A 27,993-nucleotide genomic window follows, 5' to 3' on the forward strand; every position below is an offset into this window, starting at 1 on the left:
CATGGAACATTATTTAGAGGGGGCAACACTTAATACAATTTGCTCCACTTTGCTTAGCAGTGTCACGGTTTCGGCCGAGGCTGCCTCTCTCCCTTGTTCGGGCAGGTTTCGGCGTTCGTCGTCTCCGGAATTCTAGCTGCCACCGCTGTATGTTTCATGTTCGTTTGCTTTTGTCTGTTTGTTTCCACACCTGTTTCTGTTTTGGCGTAATTAGTGTCCTATAAGTTTCTCGTTGTGTTTGTCTAGTGTTGTGTGTAATTATTTTCCGTCAGTTGTGTGTATTGCTCGGTTGAGCTTCTCTCCACTACGCTGGAGTATTATCGCACCTGTTTGTGCGCGGTTACATTTGGTCGCACCTGTTTGTGCGCGGTTACATTTTGTCGCACCTGTTAGTGCGCTGTTTCTTTTCGCCGTTGTGCGTTATTTTCGCCTTCGGGCCAAGTTGTCCTTTTGCCTATGTATGGGCAGTAATACAAGAGATTGGAATATCGTTCTGAGTCCTGCGTTTGATTCCACCATTGCACCTACAGCACGCCCTGACAAGCAGTGGCAATATTTTGGTATTGAACATCAGTTCTATTTTGTTTATTCAAACATATGGCAGAGAAAGTAGTTCCCACAAATTACAAAATAATTACAGTGTTAACAAATAAAAGACAGTTGCATAAATCATTATTTAGAACATTGAACATAGATTCTATTCACAGATGCTTTTCACATGGCATCACGATCTAGCTGAGTGTGTGGATGGCAGTTACTGCATGCACGTACATAATCAGAATGCATCTGAAATCATTCAATCCAGATCACTGAAATATGACCACTCGGTCAACACAGTCTGTTACATGAAGAGGTGAATATTGAAGTGAATTCAGAGGATAGCCTTGGCCAAGACTCGAACCGGGGTCCAGTGACTGTCAACCCAACGCCTTAGCCTTTACGACAAGCGATCCGAACCATTTGACGAGTTCACTACCTACTGGGCACAGACGTCAATTCAATGTCTATTCCAAATTGGGTCAACGTACTTTAATTGAAATGACGTGGAAATAACGTTGATTCAACCAGTGTGTGCCCAGTGGGTAGGAGTTGGGTTGAGGTCTCTACAATATAAAAGTCTGACTGCCCATACACTGTCCATCCCACATTAAACAGTGAGTCGGAGAGAGGAGTAGACTGTGGGCTGTGCAGCTTCTCGTTGAGGATTAGGATTCTGCTGTTCAAGGCAGTCCTTTGAAAGAGCTGCATAGACCAACTGCAAGAAAACAGACAATCGGGTTAGTCTGAGGAAGCATTCTAGAAAAGGTTAAGGAAAAGGACATTCAGAAGCTATTATTCAAATAACACTCACCTCTATCTTTGGATTAGGCTTGGGTGTGGCTGCAAAGAAAAGATCAGAGTCAAAAGCAGAATTAATGCATACCAAATTGGGCACTTCATAAATTAGCATTAGATTTGGCCTTTAAATAAGCAGTAGACACGATCAACTGTACAATTGGATATCATGTTCATGTACAGTGCTGTGGTAGAAATGTGCATGTCAACATATACTGCAGCAAGATGTTATGAAATTGTATCGATAAAGAAAGAAATGTCTTACGGGGCTTGTCCTTGCGTACACTTCGGGAGCGTGGTGGGGGCTTGGGAGGTGGTATTGGTGGGGGCTGAGATGGGACCTTTGACCTTATATGGCAAGCCAGACCCAGAACCAAAACCAGGGTGATTACCAAACAGGTACTTACATACACCACGACCCTGAAATAGACCTTCCTCACGGATGTGGGTGGTATGGCTGCAGAGAAAGGGTATAGCACATCAATGAAGTCAGAGCACAGGCATACCAGTCTACCTGTCATCTGGGAATGTGGAGTGATCATTTTCTGTGATTGTTTCTCATTTTGGGGGGAAATCTTACAAAGCGTGGACAAAAATAAATACATACTGTACATTACTTGCAACTGATTAACAATGAGTTGATGTAGACTAGAAGGACCATATCTACCTGCAGTGATGTTCACATATGTCATATGTCCAACACTGGTGTATCCCTCAACCCAGGTGATCTGGCAATGGTACATTCCATAATCTGATTGGTTGACGTTGAGGATGTCCATGAGCAGGCGGGTTCTATTGGTTGTCAATGTGACGTTGGAGAGATGATGCCTTGGAGTGGGACTAAAGAGAAGGAACTGTCCCTCTGTTGACAGCCCCCATCCCCCTGTCCAGCCATCATCTCCACAATGCTGAACAACACAGGATAGGGAAAGAGTGCCCCCCTTTGGTACGTTAACATTTCTTTTCTTTGCAAAGACAGAAGTCACACATTCCTCTGCATCATAACCTGAGGGAACAAAAATTGAAAAAAGTGAACATATAAATATAATATAAAAAATTCACTAGACAATAGAGGAGCAGCATCTACAGCAATTAATATCCTAATAGCAATCTACATTTATAGTAATGAGAGAGAGTTAATTGAGGGTAGTTCTTTCTCATGATACCTCTTTTGTAGGAAAGCAGATCAATTTAGATTAGATTGTTTGATTGATTACTTGTCCTTCCTTTTCTGATCTTGAGCGACATCCTAGATAGCGGTTTCAGGTATTTGTTGGTCATCCTAAGTATGGTTTTAAAACCAAGGTTATATCCACAACTGTCAGGAATCCTAAACAAGAGTAGTTGGACTTACCCGGGAGAATGCATAGACAAGTAATTGAGAGAAACAGACAGTTGTACATGTCTTTCTTCCCCATAGAATAGTACGGTTTTCTTTAGCGTTTTCCTTCTAGTTCCTTTCCCCTGTATGAGCTCATGACGGGTTCCATAGAGCAGCCCCTAGACAATGTCCTGGTGCCTCAGGAAGCTGGACCCAACATTGTTCTTCTTTGTTTCTCAATCTTTCTCTCACTTTCTAGTTTCATTTTTCCCCCTCATTGGGAATGTACTCTCCACAATTGCGAAATGGTTTCCACTAGCTGCCTCAGTCGAGTTGGAAGTTAGGAAGGAAGTACACACACACACACACACACAAGTGTGCACATGCACGCAACCACACACACACACACACACACACACACACACACAGACAGACACGCACGCACTCTCTCTCTCTCTCTCTCTCTCTCTCTCTCTCTCTCTCTCTCTCTCTCTCTCTCTCTCTCTCCAACTCCAAAATACAAATAACATCCTTCCTCAGGCTGAACCCCAAACTCTGTGGGCTGGGCACAATTATTAATTCTTTAGATAGAAAATAATAGTTAACATTTAGCATTACATTTACTAAAGAATACATTTTCATGGAAACCAAGAAGAAAGTGTGTTGAATGTGTATGTTTTTGATTGTGTCTGTTTATTGAATTTCATTTTATCCTCTTTCAAAGAAAGGCCCATGTTGTATAGTAAATCTCCTTGTTGTTTCTATCCACCCTTGGCTAGATTTTGAACCAATTCAGGCCAACCGCAAGGTAGTTCAAAATGTAAAATGAGAGCAACAAAATTAGTTATTAAGTAATAATAAGAACGGTATATATACATTCCACAATGATTGTCACATTTTAACTGAATAACTTGGTATAGAGCTTCAACTATAATGAATCTGATGATCGGGGCTACATTGTAACAATTATGTTTCCTGTTTCCGGTCGGAACTCTGATTGGACTGACTGACTGTCGGCGAATGAGATAAACAAAAGCCGGTGACTTTTAAAGACATTTAGAAACACTTGCTAACCCTCTTCGGAAACATGGAGACTGGTATGTCATGTGTTACTTTGTCTTATTTCATTCATTGTCACTTGTATAGCCAGCATGTGGACTCAATTTGCGTTCCTGGCTAATGGCTAGCAAGCGAGCTAACGTTAGCCGGCTAGCTTTATGTCACTTTTCAGATATACCATTAGCTAGCCAGTTAGCTAAGTTAGGTAACATAGCTTAGCTAACATAGCATAGCCAACCAGCCAGCTTTCTTATGTGTATTTTCACTTTGATAATGAGATGACAGAAAATGTTAGCTAGCTTGCTTCCCAGATGTCAGTGCCAGAAAAGTTGATGGTTTCTAGTAACTAACTAGCTAGCTAACGTTTGCTAACTCAATGTAACGTTAGTCAACTATCGGCTTGGCAGCTAACTGTGTTAGTTAGCCAGTCAGTCAGTTAACATAGAAGGCAGCTCAACTTGCTAGCTATCTAACCAACTTTTTAGGTGAGCATTAGCCAGTGCTAGTCAATAAAGGGAAAGTGGATTTAACCCAACCCCTCTGAATCAGAGAGGTGCGGGAGGCTGCCTTAATCGACGTCCAGGTCATCGGCGCCCGGGGAGCAGTTGTTGTTGGGGCTTAACTGCCTTGCTCAAGGGCAGAACGGCAGCTTTTGCCACCTTGCCCGCTCGGGATTCGAACCAGCGACCTTAAGCTCTTAATCGCTAGGCTACCTGCCGCCCCTTTAATAATGTGGGAATAAAGTGAGACAAAGTGGGAAGCAGTGTTTGTCAACAAGCAGGCAGTGCACGACCAACCTAATACTAAGCTAAGCTGTCAGGATATGCCCTCCCCTGGCACCATAAAACATTAGGCTACCAGACAGGGAAGGATGTTTGACACTATGTGACAACAGGTTTATAGTGATAGACTTTGATCTTATGGTGTGATGCGATTTGGTACCTTGTTGACCTCTGAAAGACTTGCACCCAAAGACCAGGAAAGATGCTAAGTCAGTCATAAAAGCTATATAACAACTCATATGTAAAGTTGCAAGTCACTCTAGACACCATTTTGGCACCTTTCCAGACAAAACTAAAGTGACACTGACAGTCATTCCCATTCATGCTTTTCCATTCTGTGGAGGCTGCATTAGAATGGTCTCTCAGCCTATCCCTGCGTTTGTATGGCGACACACCCCTCTTGGTTATGTACACTGATTAAATCAGTATCTTCATAATAGGGTCTCTATTATCCATTTACTGTAGCAAGTTGACAGTGTGGTGAAGAGTATTGAGGCATGTGAGTTTGTCAATCCCTGTAGATCTGGGATGTATTCACTATGAAGCAAACAGCCGAAACAGGGAGGGACCTACCTCAATTTGTCCAATAAAGAACGCTAATTTTCATTGCAAACTGTTTGCTACGCTTTACTACGGTGTGGACTAATGAATACACCCAGGAATGGCCATGTATTTAAACTTTTCTGTCAATGGAAAATAACCTAACAGACCAGAACCAATAGGGCTTGAGTCAGGCAGTATGCATGATTAAGCAATGTTCTTCTCAGTGTTTAATTGCTGTGCAGTATTTTATGGAATGACACACCAGTATTATTTTATCAGTGTACTTCTACTACAGATAGTTCTAGTTTCGCATATACAATACAGTGCCTTCAAAAAGTTTTCACACCCCTTTACTTTTTCCACATTTTGTTGTGTTACAGCCTGAATTTAAAATGGATTAAATATATATATTTCTGTCACTGGCCTACACCAATGTTCCCTACATTTTTTAGGCACTGAGCAAATTTCAGGTCTGTTGAGCGCAAACTTGAACATAGTGAAAATTCTGTGCAACTTCCGGCACGTGTTTACTGTGAACACTGAGGCTGTACCCACTTTAAGTTAGTTTTAACAGTGGTCAAGTAGGTAACTGTGGCTATTTGATCAAAATGTGGGCCTACCAGAGTGACCTACCATCAAAAACAATGGAGAAAATGCATCCTATAACATTTTAACATGGAAATAGCAGTTCTATCATTCAGCCTACAGTAGCAGCTAATGTGATGTGTTCAATGTAGGCCTACATTCCTTGAGACTTTTGAAAAAAAACATGCATGGATTGACATTAACCTGTGTATCCAGTTGTCCTTCAGACAAGTAGGTGACTGAAAATGTTGTTGTTTGATGCAAGAAACCACTTATTACAGAGAATCAGACAAATTATACTACCCTCTGCCTATTGGCTACTTAGCTTATTCAAGCCTGTCTCAAAATACAACACTGCCCCTTTAAGAGGAAAAAAAAGCTCTTGACTCACTTTACAAAGTTGGCTAGAAATGCACACGTTTTGTGCTCTTGTAGGAGCAATCACTCCCCCATTGCTGACTACGAATTATCTATAACTGGTCTAATAACTCACTAACTAGCGTAGGATATGAACAAATGTGCACACGTGGATACATGTAGCTCTCACTTTGATCTCAAAACAAGTGCATCTACTCATGACCGCTCATGCTGTAAACACAGTCCAGTTCAAAGTGAATGGCACAGATCTATATATTGCAATGGTTAATTTGCATATAGGCCTACTGCAGCTCTAATTGGTTATGGCGCACCGGTCTGTGTAGAGTACGGTCCTGAGTTGTGCCTGTCAATGCAATAGAATCCCACTCAGATGCGTTCTGCCTACAACAAAATCTCTTGCATAGTTTGTTTTGTTTCGGTATGTTGCATTGAAAGTGGCTAATATTGCATTGATTCGATCACAATTCCAACGGGTAAAGGGAAATGTTTGATAGTGTTAACTAATGGGGAAAACTCTAGAAAGTTGAGTGAAGTTCAATCTCGTGCTTCTCTGTGCAGGCTGATATATTTTTTGCGAGGCAGTCCCGGGGGAGCTGCGCGCCCGCACACAGCTTAGTAATTACACTTTGGATGGTGTATCAATACACCCAGTCACTACAAAGATACAGGCGTCCTTACTAACTCAGTTGCCAGAGAGGAAGGAAACACTCAGGGATTTCACCATGAGGCCAATGGTGACTTTAAAACAGTTACAGAGTTTAATGGCTGTGATAGGAGAAAACTGAGGATGGATTAACAACATTGTAGTTACTCCACAATACTAACCTAATTGACAGAGTGGAAAAAAGGAAGCCTGTACAGAATAAAAAGATTCCAGAACATGCATCCTGTTTGTAACAAGGCACTAACTTAATACTGCAAAAAATGTGGCAAATCAATTCACTTTTTGTCCTGAATACAGAATGTTCTGTTTGGGGTAAATCCAGTACCACTCTCCATATTTTCAAGCATGGTAGTGGCTGCATTATGTTATGGGTATGCTTGTAATCGTTAAGGAGTAGGGAGATTTTCAGGATAAAAAATAAAAGGAATAGAGCTAAGCACAGGCAAAATCCTAGAGGAAAACCTGGTTCAGTCTGCTTTCCACCAAACACTGGGAGATTCATTTAACTTTCAGGAGGACAATAACCTAAAACACAAGGCCAAATCTACACTGGAGTTGCTTACCAAGAACACAGTAGGGCTGTCTCCGACAAATAAAAGTAATATTAAAATGCAAATCAATTTATAACATTTTTGACATGCGTTTTTCTGGATTTTTGTTGTTGTTATTCTGTCTCTCACTGTTCAAATAAACCTACCATTAAAATTATAGACTGATCATTTCTTTGTCAGTGGGCAAACGTACAAAATCAGCAGGGGATCAAATACTTTTTTCCCTCACTGTATGGTTAATTTATAAAGCCAGGCACATCTAACAGTTAGTCTATTGATTATAGACCTAATTAAGTCAGTTTCCTCTCTCCTCACTTTTCTTAGACAATTAAGGCAAGGGCTGTTTTCTCGTCTCCTAACTCCGCTGCTGCCTCCGCCGCATTGTTCTCAACACCAATATGCTGGTTAACTTTGCTATTATGCACATAGCAACATGGTCCAGGAAAAGGAGCCAATTCAACAGCTCACTGATGTTTCAGTACCGCGGACAGCGACCGCTATCCAACGTGGGACAAAGCACATTTGTTATAAAATAAAATAAAAATGTATTAGTGTTGCACCATTGTTCTTACGTAATATAACCATATACAATTTCAGTAGCACGTCTTAGTGATAGACTGTGCCATTCCCATGGCCTCAACAATGGATTAGTCCACTCAGACATGTGCCAATTAGACAGGTGTCTTGTACACCATGATACATTATATTTTTTTGCTTCTGCTCGGCTAAAGAAATCTTGGTCCACCAACAGCCTATCGACCAAACAATCGACCAGTCGACTAAATGGGGTCAGCCCTGGAACACATTGAATGTTCCAAGTGGCCGAGTTACAGTTTTGACTTAAATCTACTTGAAAATCTATGACAAGACCTGAAGACGATTGTCTAGCAATGATCAACAACCAATTTGACAGAGCTTGAAGAATTTTGAAAACAATAATGGGTAAATGTTGCACAATCCAGTTCTTGAAAGCTCTTAGAGACTTACCCAGAAATACTCACAGCTGTAATTGCTGCCAAAGGTGCTTCTACAAAGTATTGATTTAGGGGTGTGAGTACTTATTCAATTTTCAATACATTTGCAAAAATGTCTAAAACATGTTTTCACTTCGTCATTATGAGGTATTGTGTGGTCCTCTGTAGCTCAGCTGGTAGAGCACGGCGCTTGTAACGCCAAGGTAGTGGGTTCGATCCCCGGGACCACCCATACACAAAAATGTATGCACGCATGACTGTAAGTCGCTTTGGATAAAAGCGTCTGCTAAATGGCATATTATTATTAATATTATTATTATTAGATGGGTGAGGAAAAACATTTATGTAATCCGTTTTGAATTCAGACCGTAACACATCAAAATGTGGAATAAGTCAAGGGGTATCAATACTTTCTGAAGGCAAAATTGATAATTTCTGTCAAAATAGGATGTGAACATATTTGAATTTGAAACCGAACTTGAAGTCCTGCTGTTTTGTACCACATCGTCCGGTGTGGAGTGGACGAGGGCGGGGCAAGGCATTATTTGAATGCTCCCTTTCTTGACAATTCAATACAGTACAACTTTATTAGTCCTGTCCCGCTGCAATTAGGAACCCATTGCCACTTTGCCAGGTCAAACACAAATAACATCCTCCTTATATTACAGCTTTTCACCACTTTGTTTCATCCAGACTGTTTCCATTCCTAATACACCCTGTCTAAGCCTGGTCCCAGATCTGTTTCTGCGCTCTTGCCAACTCCTTGTCACGCTGAACAATGTTTGGCATGAGAATTCCATTACGAAGTTGGCAAGAGAGCATAAAAAGACTGGTAACCAGGCTAACCCTGTCCCTGTCTCCTTAAAAATCATGACCTCTCTCTTGTCCTACTCAGGTCTGAGTCAGGAGAAGATTGCCTCCTTTGTGAAGCGTTTGCGGGCGGAGCCCAGGTACCTGCTGGCCCAGAACGTGTCCACGTGCATCGACCCGCTGGAGGTGTGTCTGCATAGGCAGACAGTCCAGGACACCGTGCACATATTTCAGCACTCCATACCCACAGAGGGCAAGCCTATCACCAACCAGAAAAACTCAGGTACACTTACTTACAGATACGGTCAAATGTATTGGCACCCTTGCACTTTACAATGGAGTGCAATGGAGCAGAATGTTCTGTAGCCACCTAAATTACAGATAATTTAGTCCAGGCCATTTTTGACTTTGAAGTGAAAAATCTCAATTTCAGTTTAGAATATATTTTTTTGTCCTGTGCAGCTGTAAATCAAACAAATACATGTTTAAACACAAAGTTTTTCAATTTCAACAATTATTCTGTGAAGAAATTGTGTTTTATTCAAGGGTGCCAATATATTTGACACCCAGCATCTGCAGCTAATTCAGAGGCCTGGCCATGTACAAAGACTGCACAGTAGTGTTAGAGGGTGCTTCCAAACTAAAATTAACGAAATAGGTCTACGTACCTGATGCAGAGATGTGGTGGCTGCTTCCCAAATGGCAGCCTATTTCCTACATGGTGCACTACATTTGACCAGAGCCTTATAGGCGGCAGTACCTTTTTTTTGATTTGATTGATTAGGATCCCCATTAGTCTTAATGGTGCACTATATAGGGAAATATAGTGCTCTACCCTATATAGTGCACTACCCACTGTCCCAGACCTGCTGTTTTCGACTCTCCCTCTCTACCGCACCTGCTGTCTCGACCTCTGAATGCTCAGCTATGAAAAGCCAACTGACCTGAGGTACTGACCTGTTGCACCCTCTACAACCACTGATTATTGTTTGACCCTGCTAGTCAACTATGAACGTTTGAACATCTTGAAGAACAATCTGGCCTTAAATGGCCATGTACTTTTATAATCTCCACCCGGCACAGCCAGAAGAGGACTGGCCACCCCTCAGAGCCTGGTTCCTCTCTAGGTTTCTTCCAAGGTTCCTGCCTTTCTAGGGAGTTTTTCCTAGCCACCGTGCTTCTGCATTGCTTGCTGTTTGGGGTTTTAGGCTGGGATTCCCAAACACACTGCTCTCATTGCTGCGTTTTTGATGCAACATTTTGTCTGATTTCTGTAATGACATGTTACAGTCATTACACAAAATCAGAGGCCTAACTTTGTGTCTATGAATAGGCGATAGGGTGCCATTTGGAAAGCAGCCATTGAAACACGTAGGCCTACACAGTTGCTCCATATGCACAGTTCCATACTCGTCTGCGCTGATTGTGGGTTTCAGGGAGATGTTGGATCTTCTCGTGCCTCAACGTCATGCGCCTTCCCTTCATGAAAAAGTTCAATATCGAGGAGTTTGAGTTCAGTCAGTCCTACCTCTTCTTCTGGGACAAGGTAAGACCACATTTGTTTGTCTTATTAAAATCTCATTTATATATTTAGCAACGCTAGTATATACAAAGTGTTTGTTTACATTTCAGGGGTGGGGTGTGAACAGTGTTGGTGTGTTTGGCAGTGTGTATCTCTGGTACTATTAGACTCATTGTCTGCCTTAAACCCCCTTTGTGTGTGGCTCTCTGTACACTGGACAATGTTGTACCGATTGGACGTCACCGTGACTCTCTCTCTCTCTCTCTATCTAAATCTCTCTCTCTCGTCTCCTCTCTCCATCATGTCCCTTTTCTGCCTTCCCTCCCTCCCTCCCTCCCTCCCTCCCTCCCTCCCTCCCTCCCTCCCTCCCTCCCTTCAGGTGGAGCGGTGCTACTACTTCCTGCAGGCCTGTGTGGAGACAGCCCAGAGGAAGGAGCCTGTAGACGGCAGACTGGTCCAGTTCCTTCTCTCCAATCCCACCAACGACGGTGGCCAGTGGGATATGCTGGTCAACCTCATTGGTCAGTTGACACCTGTTATTACCCGATCAGGGGAGTGTTGCTGCAACGCTTGCATTATGCTATGTCATTATGTCATGGCTGCGTCCCAAAGGGCACCCTATTCCCTTTAACATGTACTGCGTTTGACCAGGGGTCATATGTAGGGAATAGGGTGCCCTTTAGGGACGCACCGTGTTACTACCTTAGTAACTGGACTGTAACTACTCGGCGGTGGCGGTTTACTGCAGAAAATAAGCAAAATTATACTAGAACTGTCTAGATTCTGTTTCTAATGAGTTACTATTGTAGTTACTGTGTAATTCCTTGTAATTAGACATTCTATGTAACTATATGGTATATGTGTCACTTTACGTAATGTGCTTGCTCATACCCTTTCACTGTTTTAATGAGTCAGGTTTGTGGTTTATATTAAGTTTGCATCCCAAATAGCATCCTATTCCCTATATAGTGCATTACATTTGACCAGAGCCAATCGGCAAAGCCTTAAAGTTATGGTCCTCTGTGGCTCAGTTGGTAGAGCATGGCGCTTGCAACACCAGGGTCGTGGGTTCGATTCCAGCTGGGGCCTACCATACGAAAAATGTATGCATGCATGACAGTAAGTCGCTTTTGGAGAAAAGCGTCCGCTAAATGGCATATATATTTTATTACCTTTCCCGGTCATCAGAAAAGTACGGAGTTATCCCAAAGAAATGCTTCCCAGAGTCTCACAGCTCCGAGGCCTCACGGAGAATGAATGACATCCTCAATCACAAGGTAGGTTTATTCACTTACATCTTTACAACATTCTGATTCATAATTATGTCTTGTGTAGAAATACAATATCAAAACCTAGTCCTCCTGTTTCATACCAAGACAAGGCAATACAAGCATATACACTCTACTTAGCGCAGTGAAACACCACGGAAAGAGCATAGAAGCCACCTTTATTTTGGTGTCGTTTCTTATAGAAGACCCAGATAACTAACCCTAACCCAACATGCTCCACAATGTCATTAGGTAATAAAGATAGCTGTGTAGTATGTCATGTCAATGTTCGCTGGCTTTCAGCTGAGAGAATACTGTCTAAGACTGCGGAACATGGTGGCCAGTGAATCCACTAAAGCCGAGCTGTCTGACGCAATGGACACCATGATTGAGGAGGTAAGTGCATGTTAGAGAAAGACACATACGACTCACTCCAAACACAGCGCACAACATACACACACCACACACACACACCGTTTTCCTCAGCACTTCAATAATGTTGTAGCGCTGCATCAGTTTGTCCAGAGGAGGGGGCTGCATAACAGCACATAGATCTTTGCTCCATCCAGGGAAGGAATAGGACACATGCTGTAGCACGCCTGTATGTATTTAACACGGCAGGTCTTGGGTAGGCAAGGACAATAACGATTACGGCTCCAGTTATTATTAGGCAGTATTTGTTTTCAGATTTGATATTGGCCATTCAATTCAAATCTATCTGTCGCCTGTTGTAGCAGTACACAGAAGGCTACAGGTTGATTACAAAGTTGTGTGTGTGAATAGTACACTACCCCATCTAATATTGTTGACTTGATATTGTATTGACTTTCACCACACCACTGATTCCTCTATCAAATCTCGTAACAGTCAGACAGTGGATAGACACCCTCCTCTGTTCAGATATCTAGGCCTAATTGCTAGATACCACCGCTGTTGGAATTTGTTGTAGCTAAATTCCCCCTTAAATAATCCCCCTAATTTGTTTCTACCTTAAATCAGGATGTTTGACATAAGTGGGCTTAGAAAAGGAACTGCTATAAATGCCCAAATAGCGATGTTTCTTTTGTTAAAGTGCTTTATTGGTAGTAATGAATAAGGACATAATCACAAGCCCCTCCCAGCGCTACATAACATTGCGTAACCCAACTCTTACACATTTAGCAACAATGGCTGTAGTGATATATGGTTCATACTGTTTATAATCCACTGGTGACAGCTTGTGATTCTATACTTCTGGCAGCAAAGAGAGTGTGTGTCTGTCCACATGCGTGTGTGTCCACATGCACACACACACTCGCACTCACACACGCCTCACAGACCTGATGACAGAATGTTCCATAAACAAGATCTTTATCGCAACGCTCCTGACATTGAATGGCGTAAGGCAATTTCACTGTGAGAGAAAAACGTCATAATGTTGCAACATTCCCAGTACCACTTAAGACAGAGGAGCCTTGGAGAATGGAGGTGTGTGAGGCCAGTCAGTCAATATCACACAGCCAGAGAGAGAACATTACATAAAGGATGTAGCTTTTGTGTGGAGCGGTTTTGCTGTATATGCCCGACTGCTTGTTTAAACAGACTACTAGCCTTGCTGCTCTGGATGCCCTACGCTAGCTACAGTACGTTCTGATTGTGCAACACTTCCAGTTCTCCCTCGTTGCACTTCTCCTATGAACAAGAGAGGGGTTTGTTTGTCCACCTGGTAGTAGTTTGTTTTGTGTAACACAGCTCTGGCAGCCAGGGGGAGTGTGAAGAGAGAGATGGGGGGGATGTTGGACCAGCAGGGTGAGGGGTGTAACCAGTGCCTCTCCTCCCATCCCGTGGGCCTCTGGACGGAGAAGGGTGCGCTGACTGCGCTTCCGGGCTTCTATTTATGCTTGGCATCTTTGAAACATCACTGTTGTGCCGTGATTTAGATTAGCTACTAGCTAGCGAGCCAACAAATTAGCCATAATTAATTAGGCTAGAATACACTGTCAGATGTGATCAGTTAGTCGGGTCCTTTTTCAGTAATTAACTTCTCTGTGTGCTCGTCACTCAAAATGTGTTGACACAGTAGGGTTGCGTCCCAAATGGCACACTGTTCCCTTTATAGTGCACTATATAGGGAATAGGGTGCCATTTGGGACGCATCCTAGGTCATTTGAAACATGTCATGTTCAATTATAGAGTATTGTAGTCCTTCTCCGAGTGTTGCATGTGTCTTACCTCTCTTCTATAGACCAGTGACACCTTGCAGTGTTCTGGGTTCAGACTGCACACGTAAACCATGTAAACATCAAGTATGAGAGGTTGTGGGTTTGTGTGTGTGTTGGTGTGTGCTTGCAAATGTGTGGGTTTTTACGTATGTTTAGAAGTAGTGTGTGTGTGTGTGTGTGTGGGTTTGTATGTATGCTTAGAAGTGGCATGTGTTTATATTCAGAAGTGGTGTTTGTGTGTCTGTGGTTACATTTAGAGTTTGTGTGTGTTTACATTTAGAGTTTGTGTGTGTGTGTGTGTGTCGTTACATTTAGAGTTGGTGTGTGTGTGTCTGTGTTTACATTTAGAGTTGGTGTGTGTCTTTGGTTATAATAAATAAATAATAATAAATAAATTGGTCATTTAGCAGACGCTCTTATCCAGAGCGACTTACAGGAGCAATTAGGGTTAAGTGCCTTGCTCAAGGGCACATCGACAGGTTTTTCACCTAGTCGGCTCGGGGATTAGAACCAGCGACCTTTCGGTTACTGGCACAACGCTCTTAACCACTAAGCTACCTGCCGCCCCGGTTACATTTAGAGTTGGTGTGTGTGAGTCATAGCTGATCAAAGCTCCCAGACTCGGCCCTCATTAAGCACGGGGATGTCAGGCCTACTTTAGGGGGGGAGGGTCTGACGTTGTGCACACTCCCTGTGTGACGGGGGGATGGAGAGCATCACTCTCTCCCCGTCCAGACTCCACATAACAAGCCTGAGAGCCAGAGACCAGGCTGCACCACGTACCACCATGCTACACACCAGCTTCAAAGACCTGGCGTCTCCCTTTAATGTCCTGGTGTCTGCAGAAGCACACACAGACATGTACACTGTAACAGGCGTGCAGGAGCGCACAAACACAGGGAGACGTTTACAAGCACACACACAGATACATGTACAGGCACACACACCACCTCACACGTAGGTAGTCTGACTGCTAGCACGCGACCACGCGCGCACACACACACACGTTCCTCACATCCTCTCTGCGGCACTCATTCTGTCCGGTACATGTTGCATTGCGTCATGCAGAATGAATCATAAACAGTCCTTTGCTGCTTCTAATGTATAAAACGTGCCCATTTGGGCGCCGGACATTCTGAGTAGAAATTCTCCTTCAGGCACGTATGACTGTGTCCAATATAAGTGCTGTGTTTGTAGATCGTAAAGAGTAATTGATTGAACAGTGAGTTGACAGACATGCTATGTGTACGTTTAGAGTGGCTAAGTCTAAATGGACTCTATTCCCTATATAGTGGCTAAGTCTCAATGGACTCTATTCCCTATATAGTGGCTACGTCTCAATGGACTCTATTCCCTATATAGTGGCTACGTCTCAATGGACTCTATTCCCTATATAGTGGCTGTCTCAATGGACTCTATTCCCTATATAGTGGCTACGTCTCAATGGACTCTATTCCCTATATAGTGGCTACGTCTCAATGGACTCTATTCCCTATATAGTGGCTACGTCTCAATGGACTCTATTCCCTATATAGTGGCTACGTCTCAATGGACTCTATTCCCTATATAGTGGCTACGTCTCAATGGACTCTATTCCCTATATAGTGGCTACGTCTCAATGGACTCTATTCCCTATATAGTGGCTACGTCTCAATGGACTCTATTCCCTATATAGTGGCTACGTCTCAATGGACTCTATTCCCTATATAGTGGCTACGTCTCAATGGACTCTATTCCCTATATAGTGGCTACGTCTCAATGGACTCTATTCCCTATATAGTGGCTACGTCTCAATGGACTCTATTCCCTATATAGTGACTAAGTCTCAATGAACTCTATTCCCTATATAGTGGCTACGTCTCAATGGACTCTTCCCTATGTAGTGGCTGTCTCAATGGACTCTATTCCCTATGTAGTGGCTAAGTCTCAATGGACTCTATTCCCTATGTAGTGGCTGTCTCAATGGACTATATTCCCTATATAGTGGCTACGTCTCAATGGACTCTATTCCCTATATAGTGGCTGTCTCAATGGACTCTATTCCCTATATAGTGGCTACGTCTCAATGGACTCTATTCCCTATGTAGTGGCTGTCTCAATGGACTATATTCCCTATGTAGTGGCTACGTCTCAATGGACTCTATTCCCTATATAGTGGCTACAACTCCGGAGTGGCGCAGTGGTCTAAGACACTGTATCGCAGTGTTAGCTGTGCCACTAGAGATCCTGGTTCGAGTCCAGGCTCTGTCGCAGCCGGCCGCGACCGGGAGACCCATGGGCGGCGCACAATTGGTCCAGCGTCGTCCAAGGTAGGGGAGGGTTTGGCCGGCAGAGATGTGGGTTCGCCCGTATGAAGAAAAAAATATATAAAAAAAAAAATAACACATGTATGCACTCACTAACTGTAAGTCGCTCTGGATAAGAGTGTCTGCTAAATGACTAAAATGTAAATGTACGTCTCAATGGACTCTATTCCCTATATAGTGGCCAAGTCTCAATGGACTCTATTCCTTATATAGTGGCTACGTCTCAATGGACTCTATTCCCTATATAGTGGCTAAGTCTCAATGGACTCTATTCCCTATATAGTGGCTACGTCTCAATGGACTCTATTCCCTATATAGTGGCTACGTCTCAATGGACTCTATTCCCTATATAGTGGCTACGTCTCAATGGACTCTATTCCCTATATAGTGGCTACGTCTCAATGGACTCTATTCCCTATATAGTGACTAAGTCTCAATGGACTCTATTCCCTATATAGTGGCTACGTCTCAATGGACTCTATTCCCTATATAGTGGCTACGTCTCAATGGACTCTATTCCCTATATAGTGGCTACAACTCCGGAGTGGCGCAGTGGTCTAAGACACTGTATCGCAGTGTTAGCTGTGCCACTAGAGATCCTTTGAGTCCAGGCTCTGTCGCAGCCGGCCGCGACCGGGAGACCCATGGGCGGCGCACAATTGGTCCAGCGTCGTCCAAGGTAGGGGAGGGTTTGGCCGGCAGGGATGTGGGTTCGCCCGTATGAAGAGAAAAAAATATATAAAAAAAAAATAACACATGTATGCACTCACTAACTGTAAGTCGCTCTGGATAAGAGCGCCTGCTAAATGACTAAAATGTAAATGTACGTCTCAATGGACTCTATTCCCTATATAGTGGCTAAGTCTCAATGGACTCTATTCCCTATATAGTGGCTACGTCTCAATGGACTCTATTCCCTATATAGTGGCTACGTCTCAATGGACTATATTCCCTATATAGTGGCTACGTCTCAATGGACTCTATTCCTTATATAGTGGCTACGTCTCAATGGACTCTATTCCCTATATAGTGGCTACGTCTCAATGGACTCTATTCCCTATATAGTGGCTACGTCTCAATGGACTCTATTCCCTATATAGTGGCTAAGTCTCAATGGACTCTATTCCCTATATAGTGGCTACGTCTCAATGGACTCTATTCCCTATATAGTGGCTACGTCTCAATGGACTCTATTCCCTATATAGTGGCTACGTCTCAATGGACTCTATTCCCTATATAGTGGCTACGTCTCAATGGACTCTATTCCTTATATAGTGGCTGTCTCAATGGACTCTATTCCCTATATAGTGGCTACGTCTCAATGGACTCTATTCCCTATATAGTGGCTAAGTCTCAATGGACTCTATTCCCTATATAGTGGCTACGTCTCAATGGACTCTATTCCCTATATAGTGGCTACGTCTCAATGGACTATTTTCCCTATGTAGTCCACTACTTTTGACAAGGCCCAATTGGGGTCTCTGATCAAACGTAGTGCACTATAAAGGGAACAGGGTGCCGTTTGGGACGCAGACAGTGTGTTGGCCCAGCGCAGGCTGTAGCAGCAGGTCGCTGTGGGTGGGTTTGTGTTATTGTGTGGGCTTGTTTGCCAGCACTGAAAAGCTGCCTGCCACACTTCATAAGCTCATATTTCTTAATCTAACAACATTGTTACAATCTGTAATGACCCCATGTGTTGTCTGTTTACAAAGCCAGAAAGTCTCAATCAACCCCAGTCAATTTTTTCTACCCCAGCTGCTCTCTCGTACGGGTCATCTGCTTACAGTTTCATCTAGGCTACATTTTCAACTCTGTGTCCCAGGCCTTTGACTCGAAAGCAGCATTTTGGAGTTGGAGTGCTGATCTCTAGAATCAGGTCACCCCTTTTTATTTGTTGTGATTCAAAAGAAAAACTGATCCTAGATCAGCACTCCAACTCTGAGACGCTTTGTGTGAATACGGGCCGTGGCAGGGTCCACCCTTCACAGTTACCAGCAGAAGGTATTATAGTGTGGCGTGCTGTTGTCGTGTTCATTTGTTTATTTCTCTCCTAACAAGAGGTGATTTCCCTCTGTTTGGGCAACGGGAGGTAAATCAACAAACAAACAGGCATGCGTGAGCCGAGGAGGAAAGGATGGAGCGTGTGTGTTGCTGTAGCATTGATGCTAACTGGCTGTCGTGCTGTAGGTTCTCCAGTGTTTACTGCCAAGCATGCAAACACATGCTACGTAGGTACACTCAAAGGCTAGCATGATCCGCTGAGACACGCAGCCTCTCCGGGTGCCACGGCCAATTACAGGCCTTGTTACCCACACCTGCGCTTCATCCGTGTCACGTGACACAGGAATATGGTCTGCGTTGTCCCACAGGAGGCTGGGGTGGCTAGCTGTGGATCGAGAGGCGCTTCCTTAATCTATCCATACTGAGACTGTTCAAATGAAATGGGGTTGCGGGGCTTTTCTGTCGATTTTTAGTACAGGGCCGTGTTCATTAGGCACCAAACGGAAGAAAATGGGCAGGAAGGGATTATCGTGTACCTTAAACTAAGAAACACTCCTTTTCGCTTTCCGTTGCAAAACCTTTGAAGACAAGAGCCAGGTCTTAGACTACTGTTAATCAGTCCCATGTTACCGTCTGGGTCGGTCTTTATGAAGATGGACACTTTCTTATTACAACATGTGTTTAATGTTTATCCAAGGCTATTGTAGGACTGTCCTCTGGTGCAGGCGGTGCAATTTCCCCCTACAAACACGGGTCACTTTTGCTTCCTGTCAATAACAGGGGTTCCCAGCCGCCATCTCAGATAAGGCCCTAATTCAAACCTGGCCGAGCAGAAAATCAGGAGCCGGGTGGCCTTGAAGATACCTGTCTGAGCTCAGAAACCACACAAAAACCTTACAAACCCACAGCAGCCAGCCTCCGACAGACGGCAGCCGTGGGTTTCTTGCTGTTGCGTTTTGCGTTCTTTCACCAGCTCCACCCATCCCCTGAAGCAGTGTTTTGGAGGGGGAGGGAGGGAGAGGAGCTATGCAGTGTATGTCAGAAGATATACAGACAGTGACACAGACATTAAAAAGAAAGCAAGCAGTCTCTAAAGACACTGGTCAAACACGGTGTCCAGCATGGTCCAGCAGTCGTAAATCGCCCCTCTCCCCCTCCATTCTCAACCCAGTATGTCTGTCCTCAGTCGAAGGGCCAGGGAAGGGTGGCAGGCAGGCAGGGAGGGATGGAGGGTGGCCCGCCTGCTCTCCACACATGGTCCTGTCAGCCTGCTTGTCCACGCTGATGGATGGCTGTCTGTGTCCTGAGAGGGAGGGAGGAAGGGAGAGCGCCAACAGGATTGGTTGGATATCTGTAAGAGATTAGGTAGCCTAGTACTGAGGAGGACTGTACTAGTGCTGAGAAATTAACTGTGGGTAAACATAGTGAAGGAATACAATGGAACAAGGCTACTCATAATCAACATTTTAGCAGGTACAGGACAGAAGAGACAGTACCAAGTATCTTGGCGGTAGTGCTATATACATGACTCTAATGGAGACGTGCCCAGCCCACCCAGTGTCTCGTGCTCATCTTCCTCTGTCTGTCTGTTTTGGAGGCAGGTGTTTCAATATTGACTCACTGAGGGCTGTGCTGTTGCAGCCTGCTGACGTCAGTGGAGCTCTGGCTCATTGTTTTGTGAAGAGCATAGCCTCGTTTCACCGGGTCTACATGGATGCTCTGTTGTGTTTGGACGGGACAGGCGTTTATTTAAACGGCCAAGGAGGAGAGAGGGATGTGAGGTGGGACAGGGGCCGTGAGCACGGGGGCAAAGGGGCCTGTTTGTGTGTTCGGGGCATCTGGGGCCCGTGCTGGTTAAATACAGGGCAGGGAGGGGCACCGTTGGCATTTAGTCTGCGCCGTGGGGCAAAGGGACCGTGAAAACAAAAAACAGAGTCTTCAAAGCGCTGTCTTGTCAGGGTGTGGGAAAAGGTGAGGGTTACTGTGAGGGTCTGGGAATGTGGCTGGGTGTGCTGTCTTTTTGAAAATAGTTCTATTTATTTAACCTTTTACTTAACCAGTTGAGTCAGTAAGATTTCAAATTCTTAATTTACAACAAGGGCCTATGTGGGAATTGTTGACTACTATCAACCTGAACACAGGAATGCCATTAGTAGTTGAAGTAGTTGACACAGTGGAAAGTGCAGCAGCAACGGCCCCTGAGTGTCTCTGCTTTGGTGAAGAGCTCCGGGGCCAAAAATAATTCCCCAGCTCTATTTTCACCCTATGAGGAGTTTAATTTGTCTGGACTTTTTGCCGAAAGTAAATGAAAATAGTTGGAGTCAATGGGAAGTCCTCGTAAATATAGACGTGTCTGTGTGTATTGCGTATGTGTGCTCGCATACTAGCGGTCAGACTACCTACGGGTACGTGCCAGTTTGGGAGTTGGTGCACACATTTTAAGCCTGTTTGTGATTGACCCCCCCGACGCAGGGTTATCAAAGACCGACAATGCAGGGTGTTCTCAAACCACCAAAACACCCGCTTAAATAATATGCTTTGATAGGACTGGGATACACTGTATGTATTTTTAGAAGGAAATTCCTGAGATCGCGGTATCAGTTTAAGGAAGGCTTATTCTGAGAACCCTGTCAAAACAGACTGGTAGAGGCCAGAGGAACACCAGGGGAACAGTCAGAACCCAGAAGTACAGGAAGAGAGAGCGCTACAGCCAGGCTGAGAGAGTAAGAGGGATTGGGCTTTGGCAGGGCGGATATCCTCCTCACACTACTGTTAAGCTCTTTTTGGTCGAGAGTTTGAGTTTTACAATGGCACTTTTACATAGAGACTATGTGATAGATATCAATGTGCTTTCTCTGTGTCTTATAGTGTTAATGCATGACTAACATACGTGTTTTTTCGTGTGTATGCGCGTGTGTACAGGTCTTCCGGGTGGCCAGTGTGTGTCTGGGCAGCCCTCCTGACTCCGTTAGTTGGGAGTACAGAGACAAGGACAAGAACTTCCACCGCATGGGCCCCCTGTCCCCTCAGCAGTTCTACAAGGAGCTGGTCAAGCCCCTCTACAACATCCAGGACAAGGTCAACTTTTTACCTAGCTTTATTTATTTATTTGAATGAAATGTCAATATAGGCTTTGTGTCATGCAGACCAGTGTTGATCATAATTCATTATTACAAGAGGTCATAATTATTAGGGCCATGAGTTTTTCCTGGGGTTGCAAAATTCCTGAAACATTCCTAAAGATCCTGGAAACGTTGGAAGTTTTCTGAAGTTTGCGACCCAGGAAAAGCACCGGGGCCCAGTTAGTCCATATTAGACCAAGGATTGGGGTCAGGAATTAAAACCTCTCTATATTAATACCCTCTCTCCCTGTGTTTGTTGATGAGCTGAGTCTAACCTCTGGTCTCCCTCCCACCTACCACCACAGATCTGCCTGGTGAATGACCCACGGCCTCAGAACCCCTACGAGAAGTTGTATAGCGTTGAGTTCCTGGGCAACATGGTGGGCGGACACAACACCCTGTATAACAACCAGCCCATCCAACTACTCAAAAAGGCAGCCGCAGACTCCATCAAAGAGGGAGAGGTACTGTGTGTGGGGGTGTGTGCGTGTGAGCATGAGTGTGTCTGGGAAGTTAGACAATGTCTACGTTTGAGAACTGAGTGAGTATGCAGGGAGACTACCTATAACATGTTTCTCTCCCTTTCTCTCTCTCTCTCGTAGGCTGTGTGGTTCGGTTGTGACGTGGGCAAGCATTTCCATGGCAAACTGGGCATCAATGACATGAATGTGTGAGTATTATGAGAGAGAGGCATAAATGCGTCAACATCACATGTATAACTCACTATCAGTCAGATCTGTGTGTGTGAGAGACAGAGAGAGATCTCATCCTGTCCCTACCTGTGTTCCCCCCCTCTCTCAGGTTCAACCATGAGTTGGTGTTTGGGGTGTCAGTAAAGAACCTGTCCAAGGCAGATAGACTGATCTTCGGAGATTCCCTCATGACCCACGCCATGATCCTCACTGCTGTCACCGACAAGGTAGCACACATACGTACACACACACACTGTACATACGCACCGCATTTGAGTGTTTCCCAGTGACTCTGTACCAAAGGCATCCAGTGTGTGTTTACAGTTTTTTAAATCGGCTGCAGGTTTTAAAATGGCTGTCAATTTCCCCCCTGTAAGTGACCCCAGCTGTCTCCTCCTTCCCCTCAAAACAGCTGGACAGTTACACAACATAGGAGTTACCAGTTCTGACCTGCACCCCACTGGGAATCACGCACTCCTCTCTTATTGATGAACATACTGTATAATTGCTGTATATACTCCCACCATGTTCTCTGTCTCTCTCTTTATCTCTCTCCCTCTTCTCTCTCTCTAGCAGGATGAAAAGGATGGAGGTTATGAGAAGTGGAGGGTGGAGAACTCCTGGGGTGACGACCGTGGGAATAAAGGTGAGAGCTGAGTCAGCCAGAGGTCAGAGGATGAGGAGAGGGCCCGTTCTCACCAAGCTGTCTGCCTCTCGCAACATGAGAGCCACTCTAGGTCTGCCTGAGCCAAGCTATGTGAAGCGCAGACCCCTCCTCTTCTCTCTTCCCTCTCTCACACCACAGGGCTCAGTGTACAATCATAGGGACAGTTGGATTTCCTGTCGGGTCGATTGAATTTAAAGTAGGATTAGCTAAAATAATTTGTTATGAAATCAGAATTGACTTCTGGTGTGGAGGGTTGGTTTTGGTTTGGGGTTAGTTTTGCAGCATTCTCTCATGTCTGGCCCCCTACCGTAGCTTTGTTTGTTAAGGCTATGAACCCTGGAGGGAGAGAAAGCACAATAACAGGGCTGTTTCCCCATCTCTGACAACTGCCCTTTGTCCCTCTCACAACACAACAGTACGCCATTTTGTTTCCGCCTCCAGACTTCCTCTGTGTCAGACTCAGGCACTGTCAGACTACAGGCCTGGGTTCAAATAGTATTTTTCTTCCATCAAGCGCCGCTAAAACGTTTGAAAGGAAACAAATACTGAACCCATCTCTGTTGGGACTGTATGGCTTTTAAATCAAGAGATGTAATTATCCACCATTCCCACCTCTCTCTTTCTCTCTCCCCCCTCTGTCTCTCTCTCACTCTTTCCCCCCTCTCTCTTCTCTCTCCATCCCTACGCACCCTGTGCTCTACATTCCAGTGCAAATTATTTGGGAATAGTCCCACTTTCTGGTCAATGACTTCATATCATCTGCATATTGAGAATATAAAAAAAAAACCTACCACCAAAGCTTCCTCAAATCAACTGTATTTCACTCATATTCCATTCCATAAACATCTATGCAGATAGGAGAAAGCCTTCAAATCCGCTCTCTTTTCCCTCGTATGTATTAATAAAGTTATTGAAAACAAACGGTGTGGAGGACGGCGGCGGTTGTGGCGGTGAGCACTGTTTGTTGGACAGCTGGAGGCGGTGACAGGGAGGGAGGACTTGTCAACGCCACGATGGATGGAGAACATTTTCGAGGGTTAACATCTCTCCAATTTCCTGTAATATTTTGTTTCCCCCAAGGGGATCCCACCTAATTAGGTTAACACCGTGGTGCCTGGTTCAAACTGCTCAAACCTTTCAAATGCCAGAGCTTTTCTCAAGATGGATTATTATGGCCTCAGAGTGCACTATTTGTACTTTTACCCAATTTTATTATACAAATATGGGAAATGTGGGCCAATCTGACGTGATATTTCATTGTGACAGACTGTTTATAGGCTAGAGGTGCCCTTCTCAACGCACCTCTCGGATTCTACACGACCCCTTTTACAACTACTTCGGTATAGTGAGAAACAATATTTGTACTGGCTATTGCAATTCCCTTGTTAACGTATCACGTTACCGGGCAGACTATGGACACACTCTTATATCTGCTATTACAATCTGCTATTACATGTAGGATGGTGATCCATAGAGGATGGTGGTTTTGAAAATAATTGTCTCGTTTTCGCGAACTAAGGAGATGATGGAAACAGTATGTGGTGCAGACAGTGCTCTCTTTAGCAGTCTGTGACCTGTGTTGCTCAGGACATTTCAGCTGTACTATTCTATCTAAAGCAGAACAGTTCATCTGAATAAACTCCATCCACAGCTCTCCCTGTAAGACGGCGTAGGACACATCTGCAGTCCCGTTAAGACAAATAATGACGCTATACGAAACCGCCACCCGACACGCACACATCTTTCCTGGAAACTGGAAAGGAAGAACACGCAGAATGAACACAGAATGAATAACACACAGAACCGGGGGTATTGTTTTGAGCTCAGGCACGTTTTCCGAGGTCCCCGTGACGTCATCGATAACTGAACTTTTCAGCGGGGGACCGCTCTGAACACACTGCCCGGGTCCAGAGATGAGAAGAAAATCAAACAGCGGTCATATAATCTGGTCTGGTCCCCAGCTCTGACCGTTACACAACCCTGCATAACCACAGGGTTGTGTTCATTAGGCACCAAACGGAAGAAAACAGTCTGAAACAGGAATGGACTACCTGGACTTAAAAATTCGTTGGAAAATGTTTTCTGCGTGGCCAAATGAACCCACCCGTGCCTGCTCAAATCCCAAGTCTCCTCCTATCGCGACGTGGACAGATTGGAGCTGTTCTGTTCCTGTCTGTAGTCTGGGTTGTCAGTTTGTTCAGACGGGCCTATTGCTCTTGTAGATAAATTAGAACAATGTATGAGGAATGCCCCTAATGTCATTACGCATCCTGCTCTCGTCAGCCTAATCTCTTCATATCAAGTGTTTATATACTATTCTTTATGATTTGACGTCCTCTCTGTCCGTGGCCTGTGTGTCTGTACGTGTTCTCAGGGCCAAGGTCTGTGAGTGGGATCATGTACACTGAAGGTTGTGTTTCTGGGCTTGTTATGAAAATGTATTAGAGCAGGAGGAAGTGGCATTCGAGACATTCTTTAATCTGTTTTTGGGGGGAGGATAAAGTGGCCTAATTTTTTTAAATTAATTTTATTTCACCTTTATTTAACCAGGTAAGCCAGTTGAGAACAAGTTGTCATTTACAACTGCGACCCGGCCAAGATAAAACAAAGCAGTGTGATAAAAACAACAACAACACAGAGTTACATATGGGATAAACAAAACGTACAGTCAATAACACAATAGAAAATCTATATACAGTGTGTGCAAATGTAGTAAGTTATGGAGGTAAGGCAATAAATAGGCCATAGTGCAAAATAATTACAATTTAGTATTAACACTGGAGTGATAGATGTGCAGAAGATGATGTGCAAATAGAGATACTGGGGTGCAAATGAGCAAAATAAATAACAATATGGGGATGAGGTAGTTGGGTGGGCTAATTACAGATGGGCTGTGTACAGGTGCAGTGATCGGTAAGCTGCTCTGACAACTGATGCTTAAAGTTAGTGAGGGAGATAAGAGTCTAATGCTGTGTTAATGAATCAAATTCTGTGTGTCGGTCAGTCCCTCCCTTGCAATCTGGAGATTTATCGGGCTGGGGTGTGCGAGGTCAGAACAGGAAGTGTGGGACAGACCTGGGTTCAAATACTATTTGACATCATTTCAAATACTTAAGCTTGGCTTGCCTGGTGCAATGGAACCAATAGAAAAGTCCCAGAAGTGCAAACCCAGCCCACCTGGCACTCCATGCAGGCTAAAGCAAAACAGTCCTAGCCGTGCATTCGAAAGATTTGAAATAGTATTTGAACCCAGGTGTTGTGTGCGACAGAGACAAACCGGGTGGAGAGACAAACCGGGTGGAGGTCCGTCCTTCCCTCCTCTCCCTGTGGAACAATAGGTCTGAGACCAGGGGTGCTGACGGACGCCCCTCTTATCAGGTCTCTCACTTTAGAACACTCACACTCATTGCTTTCAGTATAGGGCAGTCCACTGAAGTACAGAGTGAGTCACTGGTACTGCTGTTAGCTAATGAATTTCAGACTGACTGGTCTTAGAGATGGATGTTATTCAAGACTAATGATTCATGAAAAGGAACTCCAGCAGTGCATAGGTGATCTTGACGCTCTACAGATTGAGTGGATCTTATACCAACAATCTCAATACACCTTCATCAGGTCTTTTTTAACCTTTAACTGTATGAATTAACCAAATGTATCTCCATGTGTGTGTGCAGGTTACCTAATCATGACCGACGAATGGTTCTCTGAATACGTGTACGAGGTGGTCGTGGACAAGAAGTACCTGGCCCCCGAGGTGCTGGAAGTAATGCAGAAGGAGCCCATCGTCCTTCCTGCCTGGGACCCAATGGGAGCCTTGGCCTTGTAACTATGGAATCAGAGGGTGCCACCCCATCCCACCCAACCGGTCTCAGCCTTGGTCTGTTTGACTCTGCCCCATCTCTCTGGTTTTACCCCTCCATAGACTTCCACCCACCACAGCCTGTTCTCTAGACAAATAATAAAAGTTCGTTTTTTTACTGGAAAAAACACACGTCTTCTTTCGGCCATTTTGTTTTGTCCATGACCTCTTGTGCTTCTCTCTGCCACCAGGCACCAGTGGAGTTTATTGCAATTCAGGTTTTTTTGGGGTGTCCTCTGGCTTCATAAACATTCTGTGGGTTGTAGAATGCTCTGGGGTTGTTAAAAGGTCTGTATGTACCATCTCTTTGTTATGGCTGATTGAGGGTCACGTCCTACGTAAGTATTCCATCCCAGTCCTTCACCAGGAGACACACACATCCACACAACCAGTCCTAGCTGTATGAGGCCCAGCATAATACCATCCCTTCCTCTCTGCTAGCTTCCCTAGGTCAGAGGTCAGGTCAGAGCGGCCAGGCTAGAGTGAGGTGTGTGTGAGAGAGAGTTAGGCAGGGCTGTCAGGAAGCAGTGTACCAGTTGCCCACCCTCTGACCCCCCGCCATGGTCCAATCCGGTGAGTTATCATCCACTGACAGCCCCTCTGAGAAGGGGAAGTGCCAGTTCAGCACATCAGCATCCAGGGGAGCATAACAGCACGTCTATGACAGGTTCAGTCAGAGTTTAGTGGTGGTGGTCAGACTAGTATGTTTTTGTGAATAAGCAGTAGGGGGAACTCAACTCAGACACATTCAGTTCAGTTCATGTGGATAGAGACATCAGTGACTACCCCCTCCCCCCCCTGTGAACTTCACCCTGCTGCTCCTCGCCGTATGCCCTGCTTTACTGTGAGCTCTGCCTGGAATGAGGGGTGACAGACGGGCTGGCTGGAGCTCGGAGGCAAGGTGTCTGGAGCTGGGGGTCTGGAGGGGTCAGCTCAGTCCCCTGGAACCCCAGCCGTGTGAAGCCTACCACAGCCCCTCTCCTCCACTCCTCCGACCCCACTATTAAATCATTACAACGCCCAAAGATGTCCGAACCGACAAACGCAGGAACGGCCGGCAATTGAGGTTCCAAGAACCCCGACCCCTGAATTCCAACCCTCCTGAGTGGCCAAACACGGGCCATAAATTACCCATGGGGTCAGACAGAAGAGAGGGAGAGTGTGTATCCCTCCGTGGTCCACTGGCTTTCTCTCTTGCTCTCTTGGCTCCTTCATTTGCGTCATGCCTCTGTCTCACTTTTCACCAGGTCTCCCCTGTTGGCACATAAGAGACTTGTTATTGATAAGCCCCTTTGGACGACTCATTTTCCATGCTTTGTTTGTTTGGCTCGCTGTTATCTGCAGCATCCATCT

General features: G+C 44.7%; 2 protein-coding genes across 3 annotated transcripts; one reads left to right on the plus strand and one right to left on the minus strand.

Annotated features, from left to right (window-relative positions):
- Positions 1-570: 570 nt before the first annotated feature.
- On the minus strand, positions 571-3,033 carry LOC311106273 (uncharacterized protein). The gene is made up of 5 exons (XM_084148560.1): positions 2,690-3,033; positions 2,003-2,341; positions 1,601-1,792; positions 1,352-1,380; positions 571-1,255 (listed from the first exon to the last, which is right to left on the minus strand). Exons 1-5 carry the CDS (start codon positions 2,751-2,753, stop codon positions 1,148-1,150), a joined length of 732 nt encoding a protein of 243 aa, XP_084004686.1. The 5' UTR covers positions 2,754-3,033; the 3' UTR covers positions 571-1,147.
- Positions 3,034-3,646: 613 nt separating this feature from the next.
- On the plus strand, positions 3,647-26,767 carry LOC311105515 (bleomycin hydrolase-like). Of its 2 annotated transcripts, none has more exons than XM_084147689.1 (12): positions 3,647-3,753; positions 9,088-9,285; positions 10,439-10,548; positions 10,904-11,045; positions 11,713-11,801; positions 12,096-12,188; positions 21,223-21,378; positions 21,728-21,886; positions 22,025-22,092; positions 22,224-22,341; positions 22,688-22,760; positions 26,456-26,767. In XM_084147689.1, the coding sequence occupies exons 1-12, from the start codon at positions 3,744-3,746 to the stop codon at positions 26,605-26,607; spliced, it is 1,368 nt and encodes a 455-aa protein (XP_084003815.1). In that variant the 5' UTR covers positions 3,647-3,743; the 3' UTR covers positions 26,608-26,767. The 2 variants fall into 2 exon arrangements, with proteins under 2 accessions (XP_084003815.1, XP_084003816.1); XM_084147690.1 differs by having other exon boundaries at positions 3,667-3,753; positions 22,691-22,760.
- The last annotated feature ends 1,226 nt before the right edge of the window (positions 26,768-27,993 follow it).

The sequence above is a fragment of the Coregonus lavaretus genome (genome assembly GCF_964263955.1).
Source record: "Coregonus lavaretus genome assembly, chromosome: 30".
NCBI lineage: Eukaryota > Metazoa > Chordata > Actinopteri > Salmoniformes > Salmonidae > Coregonus > Coregonus lavaretus.

Bases quoted from the DNA above. Each gene is read 5' to 3' on its own strand.
- LOC311105515 (XM_084147689.1), top strand. The intron at 11,046-11,712 runs GTCAGTTGACAC...CCCGGTCATCAG, and splicing joins TATGCTGGTCAACCTCATTG to AAAAGTACGGAGTTATCCCA. The intron at 21,887-22,024 runs GTACTGTGTGTG...TCTCTCTCGTAG, and splicing joins ACTCCATCAAAGAGGGAGAG to GCTGTGTGGTTCGGTTGTGA.
- LOC311106273 (XM_084148560.1), bottom strand. From the start codon at position 2,753: ATGGGGAAGAAAGACATGTACAACTGTCTGTTTCTCTCAATTACTTGT. The intron at 1,793-2,002 runs GTAGATATGGTC...CTTTCTCTGCAG, and splicing joins ATATGTGAACATCACTGCAG to CCATACCACCCACATCCGTG. The intron at 1,381-1,600 runs GTAAGACATTTC...TTTTCTTTGCAG, and splicing joins TGTACGCAAGGACAAGCCCC to CCACACCCAAGCCTAATCCA.